Below are 27076 nucleotides of genomic sequence, written 5' to 3'. Positions count from 1 at the left end.
AGCTTCGCAGGAGCCACCCACATCGGGGAATTAAAGCCGTCTACGACTCCACCACGACATTCCTCTCCAATCACTGCACCACCACTCTATGAATCAGTCCTTTTTCGTCGTTTCTAGCCCAAAAGAGCCAGAAATAATGTCGGTGATACGACCACGGCCCGACGCTATAGCACCGTTACGCGTCCATGGCGTCTCTACTATCAAAACCAACGCCCACCTCAATCCATCCCTTAGTCTTGCTCTCCTCAACAGAGATACATGTACTCCGTACATACATACCCATTGAACAATGCGGTACACAGAGAAATGCCTCTGGGCCCTGTCCCTATCCCTAACTCTCTGTTCCCCATCGCAAGCATTCACCCTCGATAATATCAACACAACAGCCAACGCAAACCACATCTTCAACTCAATCCAGTCAACCCTCCGCCACTATGAATCATCCATCTACCCAAATGGCATGTCCTTCTTCATAGCCACCGTCGAAAAGGGAACACGCTTCTACCACGGCACCGGGACACCAGATCCTATCGTCGGCGTCGAATGGCTAGCCTTTAAACCGCAGCATTCGCTTGGTTTCGCGCATCGTGCACACGGTCAGAAGGGATTCATGCACAAGAATGATGAGCATGACCATCATCGAAACCAAGATAGAGATCTAGATCAAGGTCAAGGTCAAGATCAAGATCAAGCTCCTCTGGGAAATCCCCCTGTCCATCCCCACGGAAACACAAACACAAACGCAAACACAGACCCCGTCAACGCGGGCTACCTCCACACCTACGCCGCCGCAAAAGACCTCCGTCTCCTCTACATAGACGGCATGTCCGCTGGCCCAGGCGGCGCCCTCGAGTCCCAGGACCGCATCCTCTTCAACGACACCATTTCCCATCCGGAGCCCGGCCCGCGTCCGCCTGTCGGTGGTCCGCCGGAGGAGAAGGAGCGCGCGTTCCAGACTTGTCGGATGGTGAAGGAGGTTTGGGGGGAGAGGGTTGATGGTATTGCTCGTACCGAGGGCGATTTTGAGATTATTCTTTGTTCGTTTGAGCGCGATCTTGAGGTTGTGGCTATTACGCAGACGAAGCCTCAGGTTGGTGGTGGTGGACCTGGTGGTGGTCCTGGCGGCCCTGGCGGCCCCGGTGGTCCAGGTGGTCCTGGTGGTGGGAGGGGGAGGAAGGGTGGGAGGAAGGGTCCCGGTGGTCCTCATGGCCCTGGTGGCCCCGGTGGTCCTCGTGGGCGGCCACAGGGTGGTGATTGTTGCTCGATCGATGCGCGGTATGATCGGTTACTTGGGCAGAAAGTCCGTTTGGATTTCGATCACTTTGTCACGGCGTATGGGTACGACCTTGATCTTTTCCCTGGGGATTCGAAAATTCCGTTGCTGGATCATATTCCCAGTGAGGAGTTTGAGCCTGTTCGATCGGACATCAATGAGATGGTTAACACTCTTCGGCCGGTTGACTCTCCCTTTGATTGGCAGGCTGTTGCTGATATGATTGTTTTCCGGTACTCGGATGAACTGCGGACTCTGGCAGCTGGCAATTTCTCGTCGGTTGATGTCCTTCGGACGAGGATTGAGGGTGTTTTGGAGCCTTTTATTGATTATAGGGACTTTGGGGCCAGGGAGGATATTGTTGGGTTGTGTCAGAATGAGTTTATTCCTGCTTCTGCTCCTGCTGAGTCTCTTGCTGGCCAGGTTGTGTCTTCCATCTCTCGGGAGGTCTGTGATACTTTGGCATCAGGGCTGTTGGATGGGAAGGATTTGGATGAGACTGTGGAGAGTTTCAAGCAGCTTGTTTCGTTCTTGGGCTGGACTACGTGGAAGTAAGGATGGGTCGCTATTCGAGTGAGACTGTTATTTTTAGACTCGGATAGTAATGCCAATTAGGTCTTGTGCAAGGGATTACCTTGGATAATTGAAGTCGTTTATTGCGTTGACGCAGTTCAACTTCTGAGTATTTACGTATAACGCAAAGAATGAAGTCGACATGTATTGTCATGGATTTCTATATTAATTTCAGTTTCCCATAGACCTCGCCACTTCCAATGGGAAGTTTTGCTAGCGACAGCAACAGGCCATGAACTTCATACAAAACACTGTCAGAACTGCAACATTGACAAGCGCATAGAGTCACATCGCCACGAAAGAAATGGGAACCGTCCTCGAAAGATGGGATATACTGACCCTCATGAAAATCTAGGCGCCAAGATTGAAAAATCGAAACCGGTTGCTTGCGGGAGGATTGCCTGTGGTTATTCTGTGGTATTGCATAGAGTATTGAACAATTAGGCTGATGTCCGGGTTCTCGCCTGTATCACTCATATCACCCCTGTGCGGGTCAACGAGCTACGACTCGTGATGAATGCACTTTTCAGTCTTTACCGTCTCGCGTTGTACTCACGGCAGGCGGGTCCGTGGTTTCGGTCCCCGCTTGCCCCGACGCAAACCCCGAAGCTGTTGTTGCGGAGGCGGAGGACGCACCGTGGGAAGTCGTCAGGCCACCGATTTGCCTCTCTGTGGAGAAAATTAGTACGGAGTATATGTATGGAGTACGCGCTTAAATCAGATCCACTCTCGGGGTGGGGTTACTCCGAATTACTGTGGGCTCAAGAAAAAAAAAACGCTAAACCGGAATTCTCTTACCTAGTTCTCGGATGCGTTGCCGAAGGAGGACGTTTTCTCGGGCTAGAGAGCTCGCTTCGGCCTGGTAAAATGCACCCTCGTCCCGGCTACCGCGCCGAGATGCACTATCCCGCAACCCCGGAAATGGCTCCACGCTTTCTCCGCGCGAGTCTAGCGGTCGCAAGTTCGGTGACGCCGCTTGACTGGGAGGCCGCGAGCTTCGGCGGTTTGATGAAGAAGAGATCGATAATCTATTGCCGACAGGAGGTGTCGGGCCGGGTGGGAAGAAGGCCGATCGTTCCGATGCCGGAGTTGTGTCGTCGATTGCAGCGGTGGATTGTGGGTTATGTTGCTGCTGGTATTGATGCAATTGGGCCTGCTGGCTGCGGATCATCAGAAGAAGCCGGTTCTACATTTCATAGTTACTCGGTTAGCTTCCTACAAGGCTAAAAGGGATGATTGACCTACCACTTGTGCTTCTTGTTCTTGCTCCAGCTCTTGGTGTAGCTCCCCCAGCGATGGTGCACGCTGGTGATGAGGATCTGCTGTCGCAAAGATGGGACTTGACGGGCTGGCTGTGCGGAATGCATGTCCGATCGGGCTGCGATGGTCACGGTGGTCTAACGCGGGTAACTCGCTGCTAGGTCCCGGACTAGTACCCAGCATCTCGTTCACGTTCGAATTAATACCGGCAGTGGATCGACGTTCAGATACCGATAGTCGGCCTATGCTTGAGCCACGGGATGGCCTTGGTGAGACAGTGTTCGGGTTCACGGGCACCGGACCAGTTCCAGGAGCGGCCATATTACGTTGCGGGATGGAGGAGGAGGTTGAAGAGGAACGGGATGGAGGAAGGGAATTCAGATCCGGTGACATCTTTGATTGATAACTGCGTTGACGTCGAGGAATATGTATGATGCGAAGCTCTAATCTGTAGTAACGTCAGATAATCCCGTGAGGATCTGCTGACTCAGCCACCGCTTTCGCGGGGTCGGTCATGTGACACGGATGCCGTTTATGGAAACCGACGCCAGAGGCTGAATGGCTAGAATGCTCCAGCCTGTCTCTACAAGACCCAGTCTGACAGTATTACACCCCGAGTGAATATGGTACAACTCGGATTCTTTCTCTCGGGGCTTATATGATTCTTCCGGAATATGGACCAGGCCAGACTTTCCACGGGTACGAAGGTCACGGCACAGCAAATCATATCTTGGCCCCTGGTTGCGCGCAGGCCAAGGAGAGGAACACGCCGGTTTCTCTATGTGGCGCTCAAATTTACAATTTCTAAGAGTCATACTTCTATACCGACATGTAAAACAAAATCCGGGGATGGCCGCAAAGATCTTCAGTGTCGCGTGGCGCTCCAGATACGATCGACAAAAAGCACGAGAGTCCGGGTCCGGGGGATGTGGGATGGACTGTGGTTGTTTCCGGATAACGTACATTCCGTACATTCCCCCTTGAATGTGACTAGCAAAACCTTCTTTTTGCTTTTACCCCAGTGGGCAATGGCGGGTATCGGTAATCATGGGGAAATGTCCTCCGAGTGAACGATTCTGCAAGGGGGAGATCAGGCCATCTGCTGGTAATGCGGTTATGGTTGTGGTTGTGGTTGTGGTTGACTCGTTGACTGGCTGACAAGTACGTAATTGGCGGCCTTCCACTCGTTATTCTGGAACGTAAAGCCGAAAGATGACCGAAGAGCAAGTTCCCTCCTTTGCAGATCGAAGGATTTGATAACCCGACAGACAAAGAAAAAAAAAATTTCAATCCTCCGTACTCAGCCGATTACAATGTAAGCGAAGGGCGTGCTCTGGTCAGAACAAGAGTTATGGCTGCCAAGCCCTGATGACGATCTAACGCCACGCCCGTAATATGAACCACAGCGACTCTAGTGCATTTAGCCGCAGTGCCTGTCCTGGATATGATTGACGAATGACCTGATCTCTTGTGGTTAACCTGACGTCACATATGGGCAAGGCAAGTCATGGGCGACTTGGCAATATCTTGTTTTAACAGGAACACGTTGAGTTTGGAGGGAGCAATGGGCGTTTTTTTCTTCCCCACAGCGTTTTTTTGTTTTTTTAGCCCCTTTTGTCATTTTTTGTACCCGAGTCCACTCCGTACCACGCAGAACTTCAGTCGCATATGGAGAACCATGCGGCCGGGCACGGTCGGCAATAACCCCGGCTCCTTGCTTCGCGGGGCACATGGGGTTTGATATCCCGATCGTCGGTATACTTGGGTGTAGATTTGACGTGGCATGTAAGAAGATATTGGACAGACTCGAAGCGGACATTCTCTCGGCCCAGAACGGCAAACGGGGAAGTCGACTGGACATGACCGTAGTTGTCTCCAATGTGGGTCCGATTACCCCAATGAGAGGGTTCCTATTCCGGCTAATTAGCCCTGGAAGTACCAGAAAGCATCGAATCCTTTTCACCCATGGGCTGTATATTGAAGGCAATTCCGTAGACGACAAAGCGTCCAAAGAGGCAAAAAAGGGACAGAGGAAAGGGGCAAAAGGAAACGGATCTGAAGAGTCTGGAGAGAAGATTCGAAGTCTGGAGAAAATAAAGTGGGGTACCACGGGGGACATCGGCATCCCGTGAGTGTATAGTCAGTACCAAGTACTCCGTACCTCAGGTACATTGGTAATAAATCCAGGATTCATTCCACTGAGGCAAAAGTATTCAATCACGGAACATGCGACCTGGAAACTTTTGTACCGACCTCGTACTAACCCGGTACTGGAAATGTACTGACAGGGCCAGCCCGGGGGACCGTTTTGGTTCTTTCCTGCATTTGGCTCTTGCCTTTTTCTCCCCGTTTCTGTATTTAATTCCTCCTTTTCCTCTTCCTTTTGATCTTCACTCTCTATCTCTTTCTCTCCATTGATCTTTCTCCAGACTGCTTGAGACTTCTCCACACTTTCTTGTCTCATTTCCTGGGGTTTCTTCTACTATCAACTGGTCTTGATACCAGTTTACCCTATACTACCCCATCTCTACACAAAGTGAGAGTCAACAATGACGAATAACGCCGACAAGTACGGGAGGGACACCGTGCAGGCAGCAGAAGCTGCCCACGCCCAAGCCGTTGTCAATGCCGCTACGGAAAAGTTGGAAGACGATCAGCTCGAGGAGGCCTCGCCCACACCCGATGAGGTTATCGAGCTCACCGAGGACATGTGCTACGACAAACTGGGATACTCCTTTACTGAAAGAAAGAAGTGGATCATCATTGCCGTGATCTTCCTCGTTCAGACATCCATGAACTTCAATACATCGCTCTATTCGAACGCCGCCACTGGAATCTCAGAGGAGTTCGGTGTCTCCATGCAAGCTGCCCGTTGTGGTGCCATGATCTTCTTGGTTCTTTATGCTTTTGGCTGTGAACTCTGGGCCCCCTGGAGTGAGGAGCTGGGTCGCAAGCCCATTCTCCAGGCATCTCTCTTCTTTGTCAACATCTTTCAGCTCCCCGTGGCTCTGGCCCCCAACTTCGCCTCCATCATGGTCGGTCGTGCCCTCGGCGGTCTCTCGTCCGCTGGTGGCTCGGTTACCCTGGGAATGATTGCTGATCTGTGGGAACCCGATGATCAACAATACGCCGTGGCCGCCGTCGTCTTCTCGTCCGTTGGCGGATCTGTGCTTGGTCCAGTGGTGGGTGGCTTCGTCGAGGCGTTCCTACCGTGGCGGTGGAATATCTGGATTCAGTTGATCTTCGGTGGTTTCGTCCAAGTGGCCCACTTCCTGTTCGTCCCGGAAACCAGAACTACTGTCATGATGGATCGGATTGCCAAGAACATGCGCAAGTCCGGCGAAAACCCCAACATTTACGGTCCTACCGAGGGCATGTCGTTCCGCCAGCGTTTCCCGCCCCGTGAAATTTTGGCTACCTGGATTCGTCCCTTCAAGATGTTCCTGACTGAGCCCATTGTATTGGTGCTTTCTCTGCTGAGTGGTTTCAGCGATGCCCTTATCTTCATGTTCATCCAATCGCTCTCTCTTGTGTACGGCCAGTGGGGCTTCAACACCTGGGAGAAGGGTCTGGCCTTCATCCCAATTTTGGTTGGCTACTTCATCGCTTGGTTCTCCTTCTTCCCGGTCATCACACGCAACGTCAAAGAGCGCCGCGACCATCCCGAGAGCGAACGGGCACAGTATGAGTCTCGTCTGTGGTGGCTGCTTTACACCGTCCCCTGTCTACCAATCGGTCTGATCGGATTCGCTTGGACCAGTTTGCCTCAGTGCCACTGGATTGGATCGATGATCTTCGCTGCCATCATTGGTATTGCCAATTATGCTATTTATATGGCCACAATTGACTACATGATCTGCGCCTACGGACCATACTCTGCCTCTGCAACCGGTGGTAATGGTTGGTCGCGTGACTTCCTTGCTGGTGTTCTCACCATTCCGGCCACGCCGTTCTTCACGAGTAAGTTGCCACATTCCACACATTTCGCATTATCATACTGACAATTTTTGACAGATATCGGTGGCGAGCGCCATCTTGAATACGCCTCGACTATTCTCTGTATGTCTATCCTTTCCTGTCTCTTCGCATGAGCCAGTGGTCTAACCTGTTCCTAGTCTGTATCTCCGTACCACTTGTCGTTGCGGTCTATATCATCTACTGGAAGGGCCCGACATTGCGCAAGCGCTCTCCATTCGCCCAGCAGCTAGAGGATGCTCGACACCAAATGCAGGTGCAGAGCCGACGAGGGTCCAAGATCCCTCCGGCATCACGCGCCAGTTCTTATGCTCGCTCTCAACAAGATCTTCGCATCCGCCCAACAATGGGTAGCCGAGGCAACTCCCGGGTCAATTCTCAAGTGAATTCCCGTGCCAACTCTCGCGCCAATTCGCGCCGCAACAGCATCAACCTCAATTCTTGATCGCTGTTCGTTTTTGTTTTGCTTTCTGCTGTGAATACTCATACAATGGGAGTGAGATTACTGTCATAGGAATCTATGAGAATTTTCACATCCCCTCTTCGTGCATGCGCCAATCCTACGCTGTGCGTGGCTGGCACTAATTCTTGCACCCGACGCTCAGTGGATATCCCACTCCTGGTCTGTGGCTTTTTGTTCTTGTGCACTTCAATTATGATGGGAATTGGACTGGAAGGAGGAAAGGGCGCGGGTTTTAAAAATTAATTGTCTTGTTTTTTTGTGTTTGCTTCCACTCGAAAAGACAAGATTTGCGATCTGGGGAGTGTCATGTATGCTATGGGTTTCGTGACTGAGCGGTACCAATCATGAATTATACCATTATTATTCGCTAGGAATGCTTTGTGGCTATCAGTATGTTAACTTAGTAAGGGTGGAGGGAAGATATTACCTGCAGCAGTATCTCGTTCGATCTAATACATCAGTGTCTAGTAGTACATTAGTACAACATGAGGTCATTGACCTGACCTAGCACCAAGGACACGGTAGAGACATCCTATCAATGCCTGTCCGGCTCCGGCCGGGACTGGATATGTATAAGTCAATAAAGCCGAGGGTTTGATTCTAAGCAAGAACCCGCTTAGTATAACCTGTGGAGTCGCTACACTCCCACTTGTACCTTCGTGCTTCCTCCAACCCGGGGCCAGACCTGGTTAGGGTTAGTGCCAAATGTTAAAAGGACTTCTGGTTTAGTATCACTTTACATTGAACCTGGGCGGGATTGTTATATGACATTCCTAGGTTTATATATATACATATCGACAGACAGATGGTCCATGTTTCAAGTGGGCTTACCTCCGACATCTGGATATATATATCTACTCACTTATTATCCCTTTTTGCTGTCGACAAAATGGACTAGTCATAAATGCACATACCCGTGGACGACAACTTAAATCTAACAACTAAGGCTAAATAGTAGGCGATGACAGGTCTCGAGTAGAATGGTGGAATGGTGCAGTCTATACAACCAACGCAGCGGAGTGTTGCAGCACGAATTACCGATATTTGGTGACTTTGCGTGCATTTTGGAAGATAGTAGCGGAATCTCCAAGTTCCCGCCAATTTGATGGATGAGAACTGCGCTAATTTCCAGGCAGATGAGTATTGGAATTGCATGTCGGTCAGGACTTGACAAGAAGATTTTCTAGCAATAAGACTCTTTATTATGCCTATGCATGGTCTATAACTTGGGGTTCACGACCTATAAAGCATTTCCCCCACCTAGGTAAGTGCATAGATTTGGAATAAATCGCACATCTGCAGTTCTATATCGAATAAAATATGAATACATACGCCGTACATGATGTATGAACAAAAATAGCATCATAGAGGTCTCAGCCAATTCCGATAAGACACTCTTGGCCCGTGCGCCTCGACATGTACCAACTTTCCAATTCCTCGACATAACACTCTGTACCTACTTTGTACCTTAGAGAATGAATCTTGCTTCCATGCGTCTCTGTGCTAGACACATCTCCAATACCAGACCTCTCACCCGACTCCCCAGTCTGCACGCACCCGCATTCCCCCTCTCGCGTCCATTCCCGAGAATGGCATCCAGCGCGTTTCAGTTCGCCGAGGGCGAGGATGCGCAGCAGCTTGCGCACGACGCCGACGCTTTATTGCAGCGGGGCTGGGCGCAGGACGGAGACGGAATGGGGGTTACAAAAACGTTCCATTTTAAGAGTTATTTCAAGGCTGTGGTGAGTTGTGTCATTTGTCTGGACTGGGACTGCTTCCGCTCTGCTGTGAGACTGGTTTAACTGACAATCTCCTCCGTCTAGGCGTTTGTTAATATGATTGCAGCCGAGAGTTCGTCCAAGAAACATCATCCCACTATGACTGTGGTAAGTGGAACTTTTTGAGTTGGTGCCTCGAAAAAAAGAAATTAAGGCTGACGCCTCGTTAGCGGATTGGCTCGGTCGATGTGCACTGGACAACCCATCGCCCTCGCGGGTTCACACAAAAAGATGTTACGATGGCGCAGCATTGTGACAAGAGCGCTGATCTGATGGGCGCTGTTGATCCCGGCCAGGGACTGAAATGTGGTCCAACTGTCTAGGTTGTCACATTTCCTCGAATTTGCGTCTCGGCACTTGCAGATGGTTCTTTATTCCCCCCGGTCTGGCCCCCTCGACGCACACTATCACCAGTAGATCCCCCCACCGGCGGTTGGAACTAGGCTGGATGCGAATTTCCCCTTGAAATCCTTGGTCTTTTTTTTTTTCTTCTCTCTCTGGATGTCTTCTTTCTCTCCCGAAAGGGTCGTTCCTCGATTGCGATTTCAATCTCGACTCCGATTTCTCTCTATTACACATTTATAGATATATTCAAACGGCTATTTATTGTCGGATGTGCCATGACGTCGAGTCAGTCCATGCCCACGTTCCCTTCCGATGATCATTGCCTATATTAAACCTCGTCGCTCCTTTTTCTCCAATGCGCTCGACACCCTGAAATCCCGAAGTCTTGAACTGTCTAGAGCTGTGTGGAACTCTGTGGGACTGTCTTGAACGCGCTCCTCGACAATGAATCCAGATCCGCCATCAATTGGCGAACGCAGAGGTCATCGACTCGCGCCCCTACAGACCAATTTCAGTCGACCAGCTGCTCAAAAACGGGTACAACGCCCACGGCCAACCGAGTATCCAAGTACCAATGGATCAGAAGGTCCCGTTCCGCTTCAGTCCCACGTTAAACGGCAGTCCTCTAAAACGAGTCTGCGCAATCTCTTTGGTCATAAGTCTTCGCGCGCAGACCCCAAATTGGAGGAGATTATGGAGGCACAGCCAGAACCTCAAACTGCCATTCTCTTGGAAACCGCCCTGTCGCCCTCTACTATGAGCCCCCGAACTATAGACTCCAATCCCACCATTACCTCCCCGACAATTGCATCCGCGACAGAACGATCGCGCGCGACATTGAAGTACACCCGTTCGAAACCCGAACCCGACCCTTCGAGCCAGGAACAGTATGGCTGGAAGCCTCCCCCATTATTCCAGGCCTATCCCCAATCCACCAAGCATGACTGCCTCCCTGCACCCGCTCTCTCTGCAGATTCTATCTTGCGCCTGCACGCTACAACTACAAGGAGCTCTACTGACGACAACCCTGCCAATCCGTTAGAGCAGGATGAGGCTGCCGATGCCGCTCGTAAAAAGCGGGAACAAAAGCAAAAAAAGCATCTCCGGACACTATCTGGCACCATCAACAAGGCGGATTGGACTCAGAAAGTATATGTCCTGGCTACTACCGGCTATATTCTCCAATATGCAGGCGAAGGAAAGCACGACCGTCTTCCCGAGAGGATGCTGCTGTTAGGACCTAAGTCTGTCGCATTTGCTAGTGACGCTATCCCCGGGAAACATTGGGTAGTCCAGGTCTCTCACAATCCGACAACTGATGATTCCGCCGTACCGGAGCCTCCCAAGCATCGATTCGCGCGCTTTGGCTTCCACAAACATACTAGCCGGCGGTTTGCGCGCAACTTTCTTTTGGTGTTTGACAATCCCGAAGATATGATCAGCTGGTTAGCGGCTATAAGAGCTGAGATCGAAAAACGGGGAGGACGTAAATTCACGCAAGAGAAGCAATCGGACGAAGACACAATGCCTCAGCTGCGGTCCAAATCAAGCGTTCGACAAATGGTAAAGAAAGATCCCCATCGCATTTCCAGTCTTTTCCTTCAGCCTCAGACCCTCCAATCGCCCGCCGAGGACGAAGATGGCCAGTCTGTCGGCGGTGCCACATGGCAATCTCGCCGCAGTTCATATGTGTCGGTTAATCGTCGCTCAATAATTGAATCTCGATCCGGATCGGTGTCGACTGGCCGAACCGACGCCACAAATCCTACCAACGGCTCTGCTTCTGTCGTGTCTGACATTCATTCTTCATCATTCACTTCTTCGAATATACCCAACTCGCCGCCATTAGGTACCGACGCTTTCAGGCCTGATGAGCCTGTGCCGGAAGAGCTTGACCGAGTCTACACGCGCACCCCGCCCGCTTCTGTCCATGGAAAACGACAATCCTTATATGTTCCCCTGCCATCTCAGCCTCCCCCTATTGCCGACTTCACAGAGGAGCCACAAGCGCATCACCCACCAGCTATTCCCGAAGCTCTCATTCGCAGCGCTTCACCTCCAGCGCCTAATTTCAGTGTCCCCTCCTTTAGCAAGAAATTTGTTCCGCGATCCGGGCCGATCCCTGTCTCTCATGCCTCTCCCCCTTCATCACTCAATGCCTTTTCTCGTCATGTCGACACCGACCCAAATATATCCGCCTTTGCATCTCCTCCGCAATCTCCAACATTCAGCGTCGCTAGTTCGCGCTACACAGATTCATCAGAGCCCAAGCGCATACTACGACCCTCGAATTCAGAGGATGCCCTGACCAAAGCCGTTCGTTCAGCACAGAATGCCAAAAACTTTTCCCGGGCACCCAGCACAGCGCCTCCTACGTGCCCTCTACCTGATCCCAGAGCATCTTCCCGTCCACTCAGCCTGGTCGGCCGCCCTAGCATGAGTCGGAAAGGCGCCTCTGCATCACAGGTCCCTCCACCAGCAGATCCAATACCGCGCAAGAGAGTCTCCACTATGTACCCGAACAACCAGGATGGTCCGAGCATGTTGCGGCGCAAGAGCATGCCCGGTCTGGGATTATCAATCGGGCCTCCATCTGCACCACCCCCCAACTGCCCACTCCCTAAGCTCCCTCCACCCGCCCGTCCTACCGTCAATACCACTATCCCTACTGCTTCCACCGGCACGACCGCGCCGCAGATGCTATCCCCCTGGTCTGCAGCGTCCTCAACGCACCGATTCTACGGCTCCCAGCCAGTGCGTGATCACGTTGAAGATCGCAAGAGCGGTGCCGATCCCGCAAACAGTGACCCAGCAAGCAACATCTCACGAACTGCCCGACACTCAAAACTGATCAAGAGCCCCGTGGTCTAAATCCACCCTCCCCTGCTGTGACTCAACATCACATCTATGACACTTCACCTCGCTCTAACATCGATTCTCCAAAACCCTACGAGCTCCTTCTCACGACATTACCTTGAGATGCATTCCCTATACCCTTTTTCCTTTCTCGCATCTGTCATTACTATATCTGGCATCGAGGCCTCGGCCTCATAATCAAATACCCCTGTTGCACCTATTGCATATCTGACAGCCTATCATATCCATTCTCTTGTTGCGCACTTCGGTCGTACCAACCCTGGCGTGCGTACGTTGGTTCCTCTTTTGTCTTTACTATCTACAGATTGCTTCTCTTCGTTGCGTTTGTGTTTTTGTATATACCCCGTTTTATTCTATTCTAGGAGCATATCTCTTCCCTCTTCTGAACTCGGTATCTTCTGTCGAGAAGTATAAGTCACGGAGATCCGAGCCTGTACATTACCATATTTCCTTCTTATCTAGCATCTGAAATATCCGAATACAAGAATCCTACATCGATTTGATGCCCGAAGAGAAGTTGTGCAATGAATTAAAGACAGAAATAAAGAGAAATAAAGGCGTTCCCAATGATATCGATTCTCAGAGCAAGGCCTAAAACGCCAGAATGAATATGGAATATGGATCTTGAAAATACAAATATCATGGATGGTTTGAAATAAACACCCGCGTTGGACCTCGTTCGACCAATTCCGGTCTATCGGCTTTGAATATCGTTCACAACGTAGACTACTCCTCCGCCTCTTCCACACTTGCGCTCAGAACTCGTCGCGGTGCGACTGCGGATGGGGTAGAAGTTGGCTCGGCGGAGGTTGTGGTTGCCGAAGGGGCGTTTTCTGAAGGGGCAGCTGAGGGAGCAGCTGGGGCCGACGCGGCAACTGGGGTGGGAGCAGAGGCTGAGGTCTTGGATTTGCTAGCCTTTTTGCTCTTTTTCGTCTGTAGGGTTGAATAGTCAGCTTTACGATGTCCGAAAATGTGTCAATAGAGAAATGCGTACCTCTTGCCAGCCCCATAGAGGCTTGAAACTATCGAAGAACCCAACATCCTCAAACAGATTGGGGAATAGCCAGAGACCCGGGGCCACAGTGAAGACGGTAATGCAGAATAGAATCAAACGGAAGATAGCCATGGCGAAGAAGAGACCCAACAGTCCCATCATACCAACACTCAAATACCACACTCCCTGGCGCATAATCATAGGCCACAACGGGAACAGGACAACGGCGAAGATACCGGCAACCACAGCAGCGGCCATGGCCTTTTGCTTCCACTGCGGGCCGTCATACAACCAAACATAATGCATCATGGGGTCAGTCTCTTGGTGCTGTTCGATCTTCACGGTCCATAGACCCTTGGTGCGATTCTTGGGCTTGGCATGGTTGTGGCCTTCATGGGCATCAACCTTGCTCACTCGGAGAGCCAAAAGGGAAAGTGGAAGAAGCTTGAAAACGTTCTCGGCGGAGGCGCGGTCGGTCACTGGGGGGAGGAGGGAGTTCTTCTTTGAGGCGGCTTTGGCATAGGCGGGGGATTCAATGGCTCGGATTGCGCGCTTGACTACATTGAATGAACACTGTTAGATGGCGATTCCTCGGAAATATTTAGATCTTGGTCGCTCACCCTTGAACATGTCCTTGCGCTGTCCGTCCATGATACATGTGCGTGGCTTGAGGTTCTGCGACCGCAGCCAGTTGGCCACTGCTATTGCCTTTGGGTCCGGGGGGTTGTTGGGGTTCACCGGGACCTGTTGTGTGGTTGTGTGTTGGTGCTGCTGGGGTGCGGGCGACGGAGCTTGTTGTCCTTCTGTTGCTGCTTGGGCCTGTTGTTCGGCCTGGATTTTCTGTTGCTGCTGGTGGGCTTGCATTGCTCGCATGCGCAACTGCGCAACATATTGCTCAGTAGTCAGACCGAGCTTTGTAGCATCGGCAGTCAGCTGTTCACGCTGCTTTGCGGCGAACTGCTGGGGCGTCATCCCTCGTTTGGCGGCTTCGGCGGCGAACTGTTGTTGCATCGCCGCCATCTGCTCAGGGCTGGGCTGGCCAGGGGTGGCCATTTTGAATTAAAATACGGGATAAAAAGCAGAAGAGAAAAGGAAGTCCAAGGCAGAGGAAGTTGTGAAAGAAAGAAAGAGAAGTGGCCACATTGACTCAGCTGATTTGTCCGCCTTCCCGACTTCCCCGACTTCAATCTTCTTCCCTTTTAGCAACGAACATCACCCTAGACATGCACTGAACATGCGCTTCGGAGCTATTTTTATGTCGATGCTCAATGTCTGTCCAATATGACTCTTCAGAAACCTTGTTAAACGCTACCTGGGTGGCTGTTCAACTGGTATGTGTCTCATTGCGCAGTTGATGCCTCCCCGCTTATGCGAATATCTTAATTCAGAGCGAACGAGATGTCGCTGGCCAGATTCCACTTAACTATGTGACGAACCCTGCTGTAGCATTGTCGGCTGCCTGTTTCGGAAACGGCATCTATGATCAACAAGATGCTGCACAATGTTTCTCCAACCTCCTCGCAATCGGGTACCGACGTTTTGTTGTCGATCTATATTGGTCGGTCAGCCGTAGAACTTGGTATTTCTGTCCGGTGTCTATTCCAGTCAGCCCTGGGGTGACTATATCCTCAGCCACCTCCACAACGAAGACAACCACAGCAACAGCTAGTGCGGACTCTGCGACTATCACCGGTACCGACGATTCAAATGGAGACACACTCTATGAGCTAGGCTCATACAAGTGCACCGACAACCTCGATCCCTATACCTTGGCGGAAGTCCTTGTAGGTTATTTCCGAGACACAAACTCCCGTTTGACCGTGTACACGACCTATCTCGTTCTCAATCTGCATGTCGCCGCAAGTGCCTCCACGCCAAATGAGCCTGCTTCTACCATATCAGGAGGTCAATTGCCATCGGGAAATGAGCTAGCCGGCTCAATTCTGGGAACCGCGCTTGATGACTTTATCTATAGTCCGGCTCAGCTTGCCACGGACAGAAGCAATCTGAACCAATCATGGTATAAGGTCGACGAGGGCTATATGCCCATCACGGAGTATTTTACCGTTCATGAAAATGAAGCGGGTGAACAGAGCACTCCGGATGGCTGGCCATCATCAAAGTACATTCAGCTCGCCAAACGCGATCGAGTACTCATTGGATACGGCTCCATCGATTCCCAGCTGTTGAATTACAATCTGTCCACCGAAGGAAATTCGGTCTTTCCTCCTGGATACCTGACTTCTGATGTGACGGTCTCCGCAACCAACGGCACTCTGACTTCAGGCTGTCTATATGAACCTGGGTTCACAAGCGTGTCTCAAACCAACTCATCATGGGCTATATCCAGTGGCCTCCCTGTCCTTGATGGCCTTTCCACGGATGAGACGATGGCTTCGCTATCGAATGTTCTCTCCGGAATTACAGCTTGTGGTCTCTCGCCAATGCTGAACACTACTCTCTTCGACCAGACTGCAGACCAGCAAGTTGAACATTACCGTAACTTCTCACTTTCCTCTTCCTGGGCTTGGGTACTTGGTGAGCCACACGATGCGAACTATGGCGGCGGCGACGGTGATCCCAAGTATGACCGCTGTGCAATCATGGATCTAACACTCAATGGCCACTGGCGGTCCACGAATTGCACTGAGAAGCGTCGTGGCGCCTGCCGAATCGGTAATTCGCCTTTCTCCTGGGTTCTATCAGACACGATCGAATCTTTCTCTAAAGTGTCGGACAGTTGTCCACCAGGATCAAGTTTCGCTGTACCGCGTACCGGTCTCGAAAACACGTATCTCTACAGGCATCTTCTCTCTCTACCAGAAACAACAGTCGACTTGAGTTCCGCAGATCCCGCCTTTCGAGAGGTCTTCTTAGATTTCAACTCCATAGATGTTACTTCCTGCTGGGTCTCCAATGGCTATGAGGCTAGGTGTCCCTATGCCTCTGATCCGCAGCAACTCGAGCGCAAAACTGTACTTGTCGCTGCAATTGCAGGTATCATCATTCTTATTATCACAGCCTTGACTTTCTTTGTCAAGTGCAACGCCAACCGCCGGAATTCCCGGCGCAGGAAGCGCGTCATCGAAGGATGGGAATATGAAGGTGTTCCCTCATGAGACACTCTATACACCTGACATGTACCCTGGAAGTGCTGTCTCGGCCTTTTTGGTTGTATGTCAAGATTGGGTATCTTTATATACTTCACATCTATAATTCCAAGGATCCTGTCCTCTGTAGCATCGAACTTGTCTAAACGCACTCCTCTCAACACCCTTGAGGGGCTTGACTCTATGGTGGCTAGGAATAAACACAATAGGCGACTTTTTGAAATAATTTGGTTCTGTATTCTATGGAGTTCCCTTTTGGCTGTCTCTCCTTACATGGAGTTCGTTATTTCTAGAGTTTTATAGACTCTCTTGAATCGTATAAAGCCGAAGTTTATACACCTATTCATTTAGACCGTCTAGCTGTTATGCTTGATTTGAATGTTCATTAAGGACCAGAACTAGATACAACAAAATAAAACCATAATACATAAAACAAAAATCCACACATATTTCCATAAAAAATCAAACCAATGGAAACTGGATATAAGTGTCCCAAACAACGCTACATGCCACTCATGAAGACAAACCGTAAACTCCTAGAAAAGACCCTGGATATCACATTCAAAGCCCGGCAAACCGAGCCCATCCCGCAGCCCGATTTGCTGAAGAGCTCGGAACCTGTGGGTGAGTTTCGTTCTGCTCGTGGCTGGGAGGCTCATCGAGAAGGCTTTCACTGCGCCCTTCTTCGGCAACCTTGCCACTCACATCGCGGCGGCGTCCGACGCCTAGACCGGCGATGTAACTCCCGTATGTAGATAGGGATGCACCAACTCCGGCTGCAATGCCAGGGCGGGCAGTGTCTGCGCCGGTGTTGCTCACGACACGGCCCTTGCGGTCGCTTTCGATGGCGCGTGGCGAGGCAGTTGACAGGTATCCATTTTCTTCATCGTTGTCGTTCTTCTTGAGGGCCGCATAAGCAGACATCTTGCTGCTGCGTTTCTTCGTAAGCTTGGTGGGCTTGCGGACGACCTGTTCACTTGGATCGCGTGACGCCAATCCAGGATTGCCATTAACATCCAGCTCACCATAGAAGCGGGTCTTGGGCGAGGTGGGCTTGGGGCTATCGCGTGGAACAGGCTCTGTCTGTGCCTGTGTATTGTGTGAGAGATTGGGGCTCTCGTGTGGAAGAGACACTGGCTGTGCATTGTATGAGATATTGGGGTTATCACCCAAGACAACACGCCGCACGGGATCGGTGTTCTCGGGCCTATCGGTCAGGATAGGTTGCGGAGTTGGTGGGTTAAGCATGAGTGGGTTAAATGGAAGATACTCGTCATGCTCGTCATCAAAGTCGTCTCTGTGATATTCTGGGTCTGGGAATATGTCCATACGCTGATCACCCACATCTTGTTCACGGCGGTTATCATCAAGGCCATAGAATTCATGTGTGGTGAGCGACGCATATTCCCCGCGTACATCCTCTGGGATCGCACTAGCAGCACCTGGCTCAGGCTTGGGGCCATAGGCAAACCAGTCTCGAATACCACTACTGACAGACGTCGTGGTCTTGTTGCTTTTTCGGCTGTAAACAGAGGAGGACTGGCGGAGAGTGGCTGCGCTCTCGTCCTGCCTCTCACCCGTTGGCGATAGAGATCGTTCAGAGTATGCCACCCAATTATCGGACAATGGGCTGGCAGTATCCGACCGATCAGCAGTACGTGATGACAGATGACGCAATTGGGCAGTAGCATCGATGATTTCGGGGGCATGCGAGGCAACTTTCCGATATTCTGGGGCAGGTGCCTGTGATGTGAAGTCATAGGGCAGACTCGCGGGTTGTTGGAATAGTGTGTCGGGGCTGGAGGGATCCATGTAAGGTTCTGTTGGGGATTCCAAGTGGGATAGGCGGTGCTGGTAAAAGGATGGATGTGACTGCCGCTGCTCGTCGAGCATACCCATCGATTCACGGTTGTAATCACCACCAAAAGACTGTTCACGTGTGTGCATGAACGGCACACTGCGAGGAGATCCAATGAGCGGATCCTCGAAGCTGGAATTCATGGTGGATTGACTGAGATGTTTCTCGTCGGTTCGAGCCTCCTTGTGGCTTATGCGGGGACGTGCGGTCAAATTGTCTTCAAGTGGGTTCATGTCAGGCGGTAGGCGGGAGATCTTCCGGAATGTGACAGCCAAGAAACCCGATATAGCAAGGGAGATGAGGTGCAACCCGCCATTTGCGATCGCCAAGATGAAGGTGGCCTCGGACAGTTTTACAGTCAGGTCGCTGTTGTTGAAGAGAGTTCCCCAGTGATATGCATTGGAGGTCCATTCACCATACGCGATAAACGCAGTAAACACGTAAAATGGGATGATTCCTAAGTCGACAATCGCGGCGAATAGCCCATAGCTGGCCTGAGAGCCTGTGGGACGCCTAAGAGCAGACCGGCAATTATGGTAAGCGCCATATATGGTGTGGAGTATTGCAACTATGGGCTGCAATAAAAATTAGCAAGAGAAAGTCTTCTTGGGTGGGCCGTACTCACGCCGACGCGAATGATCCAGATGACGGTCACTGCAGCTCCCTTGATAACGATAGAGCAAAATAGGGACCCAAGGGCGCCCAGAAGACTGAGCACTCTGAGTGCGAGCTGACTCCCCCGTGCATACTTGACCCGATTCTTTGTTTTGTAGCTCATCGGTGTAAATGAACTGACCGTATTGAAAGAACCCCACTACATCCACATCCACCATTAGCAGAATCCATCACTAATTACCGAAAGGACACACATACCGTGTCAGGGTGTCGGTTCAGATTCACTTGGGATTCTTTTTGCTTTGGCTTGTCTGTTGGACGAGTCCAAATCGTCCCGGTCGCGTCCCTCGGGTTGAAGCCGCGGTCGGTCGGACCTTTGAAGGACGGACTCTCATAAAGGAATGGAGGCGACGATCTCCCCATGGTAGCGACTAAATGCCACTCGTGGCAGCCACGCGAAGCAGAATTAAGGAATGTTGACGAAGTTGAGGATGTGGAATGCGACTGTCAACTCCTGGGATGTGCCCAGGTCACAAGTATGTCGTACATCCGCAAACATGCGATAGTCACCCGGGGCAACCGATAAGGGTCACGTGCCCTGTATCATTATCTCCGATCACCTCTGCGGTTTCTCGAATCCATGCACCATGCAATTAAAACAGGCCTTTGTATGTGCTCAATGCACGGTACGGCTTAATCGCCGGCCTCTTCTACGGTGCCAGAGCTTTGTCTCTCAATTTATATCCAAACGCTCCAACAGTCATGTCGCCCAGTCTGATCGACCCGTCCGTGTGGCCATCGTGGGCTCCGGCCCAGCGGGATTCTATGCCGCCTATCGTCTTTTGGCTAAACAGGAAGATGCGATAGTTGACATGTATGAGAAGCTACCTGTGCCATTCGGCTTGGCTAGGTACGGTGTTGCCCCGGACCATCCCGAAGTCAAGGTGAGTCACGGTAAACCGCGATTCAATGATGAGTCGGTCATTGAACATTGTATGTAGAAATAAGCTCATGATTATATGAAAATTAGAATTGCGAAGATAAATTTACAGAGGTTGCTGAGTCCACGCGCTTCAATTTCGTCGGTAATGTCGACATCGGGCATGATCTGCCGCTCGCTGCCCTCAAACCACACTATGATGCCATCATATTCGCCTATGGTGCCACAGAAGACAAGGAGCTGGGAATTCCTGGAGAAAAAGCTTTACATAGTGTGCACTCAGCCCGTGCCTTTGTGGGGTGGTACAATGGTCTTCCAGAGCACAGAGATCTGGATCCAGACCTAAGCGGAGAAAACGCCGTGATTGTCGGACAAGGCAACGTTGCACTAGACGTTGCCCGGATTCTTCTTACGGATGTCGAAACTCTCCAAAAAACAGATATAGCAGATTACGCCGTGGAAAAACTCGCCACAAGTCGCATCAAGCGAGTGCGAGTTGTTGGGCGCCGCGGACCCCTACAGGTGGGTTACAATGAATCGACTGACGGTACCCAGGTTGCTAATTACTTGACTTAGGCTTCCTTTACTATCAAAGAGATTCGTGAAATGCTCCAGCTTCCAGATGTATCATTTGATCCCATTCCAGACGATATCTTTCCGCCGGAAGAGGTCGTATCGGCACTGCCCCGGGCGCAGAAGCGTCTAATGCAGCTCTTGGCTAAAGGTTCAGCCAATGACCCTCTGAAATCATCAAAGTCTTGGTCTTTGGATTTCTTACTTGCACCCGATTCTCTTCACTGGTCACCTGATTATCCATACCATCTATCCCACGTGAAGTTCTCTCGCAACGAACTTGATCCATCCGACCCCTACAGCCCCAGCTCCAAGGTGTTTCCAAAGCACTTATCGAGCGGAAAGCGTGCACAGGTGAACCTACCAGCTAGCGTCTTCTTCCGCAGCGTAGGCTACAAATCCCTCCCCCTTCCAGGGCTAGAAGATCTTGGTATCGACTTCGATACCCGGCGCGGTATCATCCCCAATGATGGATTTGGCCGTGTAACAAGCTTGTCGAACAAGGGCCAGCCTGAAGCGTTACCTGCCGGATCTCTCGTCTCCCACCTACCCGGCCTGTACTGTGCTGGCTGGGTGAAGCGAGGTCCAACGGGTGTAATTGCCTCAACAATGACCGATGCATTTACTACTGCAGACACCGTTGTGCAAGATCTCTCAAAAAGTGCAGGCTCAACGTCCTTGCTCAATGCACCCGATCACGGTAGCGGTCTAGGCTGGGATGGGGTGAAAATCGAGGCTCAGCGCCGTGGTTTACGCCCCACATCGTGGACAGACTGGCAGCGAATCGATGCGGCGGAGCGAGAGAGCGGCCAACGAAAGGGCAAGCCTCGGGATAAGCTTGGGCGTGTAGAAGAAATGTTGAAGGTGCTTGATTGAACCTTTATGTATATTATGGACTATCTGCACAGAGTTTGACAATTCTAAATACATACTCAGTCCAAGACTTCGTTTTCCCTTGGCATTACACCGCTTTCGTGTACTATTCCGTCCCTTCATTATCACATTCCATAGATCTTGTTTAACGCTCAGAGCCCGCACGCGCTGGCATCCGCCTCCTCATAAGTGGCGTCAATACGACCAAGTTGCTCCGCCAGGCCGTTGGTGAGCGTGTTCATGGCTTGCAGGCCAATGTTGAAGCCACTTGGGGCGGCATCGATAGCAATGACGTAGATTGTCTCGTCAATCTTGTCGTTCGAGTAGTGCAACGCGTAGCATTTGCCGCAGTTAGGGCTGTTCCAGCCCGGGATGGTGATCGCACCGCCAATGTTCGGGAAGCTTGGCAGTGATGCGAAGTCGGTGTAGCCTTGAGTGACCAGGCCATTAACACCGTCGGAGCAGGAGACGGTGTTCAAGGATGATGTTCCAACATCATATTTGGGGTCGTAGGAGACGGACACTGTTTCCGCTGCCGCTAGAGTCGGAGCAGCAGCAACAAGGCTGAGGGATGCCAAGAAGGCGGAGGTGAAGGTGATGGTGGACTTCATGTTTATGGAGGATTTGATGGTACTTTGAGGAAGAGTATAATGTTTTGATTGCTTGTTGTATACATTTCCCTCCCTCCCGACGAGGTTTATATATCTCCATCCGACAGGCCTCCCAAGTAAAATTGCTCTAGGTCCTCTTTGCTGGCAGGCCGCATTCGGCGCAGGTTTTAGATGAAGGTCTCAGATTCACAGGTGACACAGCCCAAATAGGATGCCTTTATCTTGTATCCATCAGCCGATACTCCCGTAATAGATCATCCCCCAGAAACAGGTGCAATAAGGCCGATGTCTATTGTGGGGTTCTCGAGGGAACATGCAGGCAGAGCCTGGCAGACTGAGACACGGCATATCCCGGGTGCTATTTTCATACGATCTGCAGAAGGATGACATGGTCGATCCACATACAGCTCACGCGAGATTCTCTCTATGCTACATACAATAGGGCGACTGCATCTGAGGTTGCATCATAACACCTCGTACGGATACATAGAACGAAGCAGCATAGCCACATTTCATTCTCGTCTGAGTTTGAATCACAATTTAAAATTATTTCAAAAGCTGAACTCATTAAACCAAAAAAAGAAAGGAATAGGAGGAAATGAGGGTAAAGTAAGTAGATGAGGTGAAAAGGCAAAAGAAAAACAATCGTCCCCGGGAAGGCTTGAACTTCCAACCTCCCGATTAACAGTCGGACGCGCTAACCAATTGCGCCACGGAGACTTGTTGTGCCGAGTCAGCGAAAAAGGGCTTTATTCACCAAAAAACTGTCAAGGCCGCAAGATACTCGCCTACACATATTCATTCCATCACCATAGGTGTTGTCAACTTGAATTAAATTTGAATTAAGACTTTACATGAAATATTTCAATCAGATCAATAAGCATAATAGTTCCCGATATTTCAACTAGCACGTCTCCGTGGCGCAATTGGTTAGCGCGTCCGACTGTTAATCGGGAGGTTGGAAGTTCAAGCCTTCCCGGGGACGATTTTTTTTTTTCACTTTCCTCTTTCTTTGCTTTTGTTCTTGACCAAAACTGAACCTTTGAAGCTGGTTTCATAGTTGGTAAGCTCCGAGTGATTGTTTCTGGTGCTACAAGAAAGTTAAAACCGCTTAATTGTGACTATGTACCACCAACCGCAGGCATGGCCACTTCCCATGGTGATGTGCCAAGTAAGGCCGACTCATGGCAGACCGACATATCACGATTAACAGCATTGCCATCGTAAGCGATTCATTCATTCCATTAGCAAGGGATCTTGCTTTGGCTCCCGATACTGATGTATAGATATGTAAAAAAAAAAAAGAAGGGCCCGAACCGCGATTTGAACGCGGGACCTCGCACAGGTTCACCCGAAGCACGAATCATACCTAATTATTAATTAGTTGAGATTCGCAGGACAGCTTATTGAAGTGGAACGTACCACTAGACCATCCGGGCGTTTGTGTGCTAGGGTTGTCTCTTTTAGGAATCTTGAATTCCTGGTTTTTGCCACGATCTAGTACGTCGTAATCTACTAGGTCATCAACATATGCTTCATATTTGCTTGCCTACTGTTTGCATGTTTACTGGTTTGCATTACATAGATTGAGATAGCTGAGTGAGACGTTCAAGGTTTGCAACGTTTGCAAATGGCTAGCTATATGGGTCAGGGTCGGATGGTAAGACGGCTACCAGGACAAAACTTGCTAGACGTTGACCTCGAAAAGAGGAAGGACATTTTCCCCCGAATCGTAAATGTCATTGTGTACCTAGGACAAATCAAAGGATTGACTTCTAGTCCGCTTACCGACTTTCAATGGGTCAGTTATATATATGAGGATTACAGCGCTAGAACGGCGTTAAGTCTATGAAAGATATGAATATATATATCTGCAGCCTCAAGTTCAAGCATCGATCTGATATCACATCACACCCTCGTAATCCCTATAATGGCGATATCTGCCGAAGATATCATTCTTGACAAGGACGGATCTATTTGCTTTCTCAATATTCTAGATCCTGTGCCCAGTTTTTCGAAGTGGCCACTATTATATGTTCATGGTATGATTCCTTCCAAGAGCCTCTCGTGCAGGAAGGTGAGAGTGAAATGAACTTGACGGACGAAGAGTGACGGGACATACAACTTCTTCCTCGTGTACGCCATGCAAATTTAAGATGGATTGGATGTATTGTGAGAGAAGAAGTTGCCTGGGCAACCTGATTAGAGGCTAGTTAGATATATCGCCATATCTAGCGATCAAGTCTCTCATATCCTGAAGCATTCTACGATAATGTGAGGGATTGTCCATTTCCACGCCGATGAGTGTCACTTACTGTTCTCGAAGATGTCGATCTTGGGGGAAGAGAGCCGAGACATGCGTGTTAAACCGTCTAGATATCGAGTTCAACGATCTGATATATGAAAAACATGGGATTGGTATACATACAGTTTATAGAGATCGATGCGACCTTGGTAGTCCTCCACTGGAGATGATATGGGGAAGTGTAAATGATATGCTTGAACATACTCGGAAGCAAACCGGTTGCAAACCGGTGCCCATTGTCCAAGTTCATCTATTAAGTTTGGTTTTAGTCGGTTAGTAAATCCATGGGCTCAATCTAATCACGACATACATTCATTATGAGCGTAGAAAGAGCAGGCGTCAAACATAATGGGATTTCCTGTGGTGGCATTCTTCCCGGTATTTCCATACCATAAATCGCCATGCACCAGACAGGGCTTGACAGATCGACCTTCACTTTCGAGGGGTCGCAGCAAACGTGGGATCACCTTGTCAAATATGACAGGACTCAAAATTTCGATGTCTTCGCTGGGACCCCGAGCTGAAATCTCATGCGTCAGTGCGTGTCGCATTGATTTAGCAAAGAAGGTCTCCCAGCTGTCCGACCACTCATTGTGCTGTGACAGGTTGCCGCTATAGGTAGTGACGTGGAATCCAAACTTCCCAGTCGGTGACATGCTATCATTGTGTAGGGCCCCAAGGCATTCAGTAAACTTTCCCACGTTTGGCAGTTCTTGATTTATATCCTTGAATTCACATAGGAAAAAATGTGTGTCGGATATTGTCTCATATGTACCCCAGCCGATCGGCCTCGGAACAGAATCAGGGATGAGATTATAGATTGCAGTCATAGACTCAAATTCGCCGTGAACCATCGCTCTGCCACTCTCCTCTAGCAGAACCTTCATGAAGAATCTCCGAACAGACCCGTCTACCAATTCAACATCAATGCGCCCTGTTGTAGCCCGAAAGCTAAAGCCGTGATTCTCAGTTGATATGGCTTTGGCGCCATCCGGAAGCTCTGTCATAGTCGTTATTATCAGGACACTTTTCAAGTAAGTCAAGCGAAGGATCACTGATACTCACTAGCAGCGACAGCGGGGTCAACTTTTGCGTACGGATTCCCGACCCCTAAGTCTTGGTTTGCTTGAAAACTCATGACTATAGTAAAAGGGGAGTTATTTTTTTTCTGAATCTTGCCGATGAATCTTGGATTTAGAGGTGTGAGTGAAAGTTTGCATGAGGTTTCAAGAGGAATCAGGCCGGTATGGTTTGTTCCTCTGTGTCTCAGGCAATTACAGCTTGAGGCTTAGCATAAGGTGATATTGCTCTTACCAGAAAGGACCCCCTTCCTCCACGACAGGCAGGTGACATTGGGCCTTTCTTGGCGATCTCGTACATTGTTTTGTTTGCCCGCGCGTATTTACAGTCACGTGGTAAACATTCACCTAGGAGATATAAGACCTACCCGTCCACTCATCCTCCCTAAAAATTATGTAGAATTGATAGAGGAGGATGAAATTACCGACGGAGTGTTCCGCGTTTTACACAGGGGCGAATAATACCATATATTCTCAAGGTAGTCAACCGCCCCCTTTACCAGCCACGCGATACAGGAGTACTATAGCGGTGGTTCCTTACAACGTGTTCTAAAGGCATTATTCACCGCGCAAAGAAAACCCATATGGATTTGAAACCTTCAGATGTTGTTCTCGACGATAATGACAATGCGGTCCTCATTGACATTAGCGGCATCGGCGAAGTAACGCACGGGTGGCGTGCTCCAGAGATACAAGATGAAATATCACCCTTTGAACTTCCTTTCCAAACGCGTCGATTGAATGACATTTGGGCCTGCGGAAAGCTTTTGACGGAAATTGCATCAAACGCCGGGAATAGCCCCTTCGTAGGAACTATGAAGTGGGTTGCGGATCATTTAACCAAAGAAAATGTTCACAGCCGGTGGACTCTATCTGAGGGAATCTCTCAGTTGAAGGGCGATCCTACCCCGGAGTTCGACCTCGTGAACCTTGCGTAGGATAATATTATGATTTTTTTTTGAGTGTATACAAACTGCTATATAGGAACTATAATCATATCTCATACTCCGTAGAGAGGTGACAGCTATCATACCAATCGAGATCTATTGTCCGCTCGGTAACCATGAGAACTGAGACTATAAGTATAAATTACATCTTCTCTGAGACAATCACTCTCTTTCCATCATATATTCTTCACTTCACACCATTATACCAACCCCATTTCATACCCAGTCGCCGCGGTACAGATATCTAATGAGTTAATCATAAATCAACTTGAGGATGAGGTCAACTAACCATTTTACAGAAATGTCCTCCCAGGAGCCACCTCGTGATCTAGTCACCAATGAGCCCAGAGCTACGGCAGTTCCTGACCCGGCCCGCCCTGACTCTTCTCAACAAACTGAAGCCCCCAAAAGTACTTTGGTGGCTCTCAAAGATGCATTGGTAGTCTCTGACAGGTTGATCGGAGATATGTCCTTGGAGCGAAGCCGTATTCGAAGACACATCATTCAACAGCGCACAGTGCTTGATAGCCAAACTGCGCACCTTTCTGCAACCGATACCCGAACCGAGAAGCTTCAGCTTCTTTATGACAGAACGGTCAAATTGGGGTCGACAGCCAACAACTAAAT

The 27076-nt window shown here is 50.1% G+C and overlaps 11 protein-coding genes across 11 annotated transcripts; 6 read left to right on the top strand and 5 right to left on the bottom strand.

Annotated features, from left to right (window-relative positions):
* Nucleotides 1-289: 289 nt before the first annotated feature.
* LCP9604111_8146 (uncharacterized protein) lies at nt 290-1828 on the top strand (the record flags this gene model as incomplete). The annotated part of the gene is made up of 1 exon (XM_039076257.1): nt 290-1828. One exon carries the CDS (start codon nt 290-292, stop codon nt 1826-1828), a length of 1539 nt encoding a protein of 512 aa, XP_038925925.1.
* Nucleotides 1829-2372: 544 nt separating this feature from the next.
* On the bottom strand, nt 2373-3427 carry LCP9604111_8145 (uncharacterized protein; the record flags this gene model as incomplete). Its single annotated transcript, XM_039076256.1, has 3 exons — nt 2373-2515; nt 2645-3032; nt 3092-3427. 3 exons carry the CDS (start codon nt 3425-3427, stop codon nt 2373-2375), a joined length of 867 nt encoding a protein of 288 aa, XP_038925924.1.
* Nucleotides 3428-5655: 2228 nt separating this feature from the next.
* On the top strand, nt 5656-7526 carry LCP9604111_8144 (uncharacterized protein; the record flags this gene model as incomplete). The annotated part of the gene is made up of 3 exons (XM_039076255.1): nt 5656-7066; nt 7121-7165; nt 7222-7526. The coding sequence occupies 3 exons, from the start codon at nt 5656-5658 to the stop codon at nt 7524-7526; spliced, it is 1761 nt and encodes a 586-aa protein (XP_038925923.1).
* A 1607-nt stretch (nt 7527-9133) lies between these two features.
* On the top strand, nt 9134-9645 carry LCP9604111_8143 (4a-hydroxytetrahydrobiopterin dehydratase; the record flags this gene model as incomplete). Its single annotated transcript, XM_039076254.1, has 3 exons — nt 9134-9286; nt 9368-9430; nt 9493-9645. 3 exons carry the CDS (start codon nt 9134-9136, stop codon nt 9643-9645), a joined length of 369 nt encoding a protein of 122 aa, XP_038925922.1.
* A 466-nt stretch (nt 9646-10111) lies between these two features.
* On the top strand, nt 10112-12538 carry LCP9604111_8142 (peptidase family M20/M25/M40 protein; the record flags this gene model as incomplete). The annotated part of the gene is made up of 1 exon (XM_039076253.1): nt 10112-12538. One exon carries the CDS (start codon nt 10112-10114, stop codon nt 12536-12538), a length of 2427 nt encoding a protein of 808 aa, XP_038925921.1.
* Nucleotides 12539-13270: 732 nt separating this feature from the next.
* Nucleotides 13271-14591, bottom strand: LCP9604111_8141 (Sec62 family protein translocation protein; the record flags this gene model as incomplete). The annotated part of the gene is made up of 3 exons (XM_039076252.1): nt 13271-13477; nt 13539-14095; nt 14159-14591. The coding sequence occupies 3 exons, from the start codon at nt 14589-14591 to the stop codon at nt 13271-13273; spliced, it is 1197 nt and encodes a 398-aa protein (XP_038925920.1).
* Nucleotides 14592-14806: 215 nt separating this feature from the next.
* On the top strand, nt 14807-16657 carry LCP9604111_8140 (Lectin C-type domain protein; the record flags this gene model as incomplete). The annotated part of the gene is made up of 2 exons (XM_039076251.1): nt 14807-14869; nt 14927-16657. The coding sequence occupies 2 exons, from the start codon at nt 14807-14809 to the stop codon at nt 16655-16657; spliced, it is 1794 nt and encodes a 597-aa protein (XP_038925919.1).
* Nucleotides 16658-17209: 552 nt separating this feature from the next.
* Nucleotides 17210-19544, bottom strand: LCP9604111_8139 (uncharacterized protein; the record flags this gene model as incomplete). Its single annotated transcript, XM_039076249.1, has 3 exons — nt 17210-19081; nt 19132-19320; nt 19380-19544. The coding sequence occupies 3 exons, from the start codon at nt 19542-19544 to the stop codon at nt 17210-17212; spliced, it is 2226 nt and encodes a 741-aa protein (XP_038925918.1).
* Nucleotides 19545-19768: 224 nt separating this feature from the next.
* LCP9604111_8138 (NADPH-adrenodoxin reductase) lies at nt 19769-21510 on the top strand (the record flags this gene model as incomplete). Its single annotated transcript, XM_039076248.1, has 3 exons — nt 19769-20065; nt 20152-20583; nt 20638-21510. The coding sequence occupies 3 exons, from the start codon at nt 19769-19771 to the stop codon at nt 21508-21510; spliced, it is 1602 nt and encodes a 533-aa protein (XP_038925917.1).
* A 149-nt stretch (nt 21511-21659) lies between these two features.
* Nucleotides 21660-22118, bottom strand: aspf13 (allergenic cerato-platanin Asp F13; the record flags this gene model as incomplete). Its single annotated transcript, XM_039076247.1, has 1 exon — nt 21660-22118. The coding sequence occupies one exon, from the start codon at nt 22116-22118 to the stop codon at nt 21660-21662; it is 459 nt and encodes a 152-aa protein (XP_038925916.1).
* Nucleotides 22119-24327: 2209 nt separating this feature from the next.
* On the bottom strand, nt 24328-25561 carry LCP9604111_8136 (uncharacterized protein; the record flags this gene model as incomplete). The annotated part of the gene is made up of 5 exons (XM_039076246.1): nt 24328-24382; nt 24434-24490; nt 24547-24673; nt 24734-25423; nt 25489-25561. The coding sequence occupies 5 exons, from the start codon at nt 25559-25561 to the stop codon at nt 24328-24330; spliced, it is 1002 nt and encodes a 333-aa protein (XP_038925915.1).
* Between the last annotated feature and the right edge of the window lie 1515 nt (nt 25562-27076).

The sequence above is a fragment of the Penicillium roqueforti genome (genome assembly GCF_015533775.1).
Source record: "Penicillium roqueforti strain LCP96 04111 chromosome Unknown scaffold_29, whole genome shotgun sequence".
In the NCBI taxonomy this organism is placed as follows: Eukaryota; Fungi; Ascomycota; class Eurotiomycetes; order Eurotiales; family Aspergillaceae; genus Penicillium; species Penicillium roqueforti.
The sequence above is the reverse complement of the archived record's forward strand: the minus strand, read 5'-3'. Positions and strand labels throughout refer to the sequence as shown.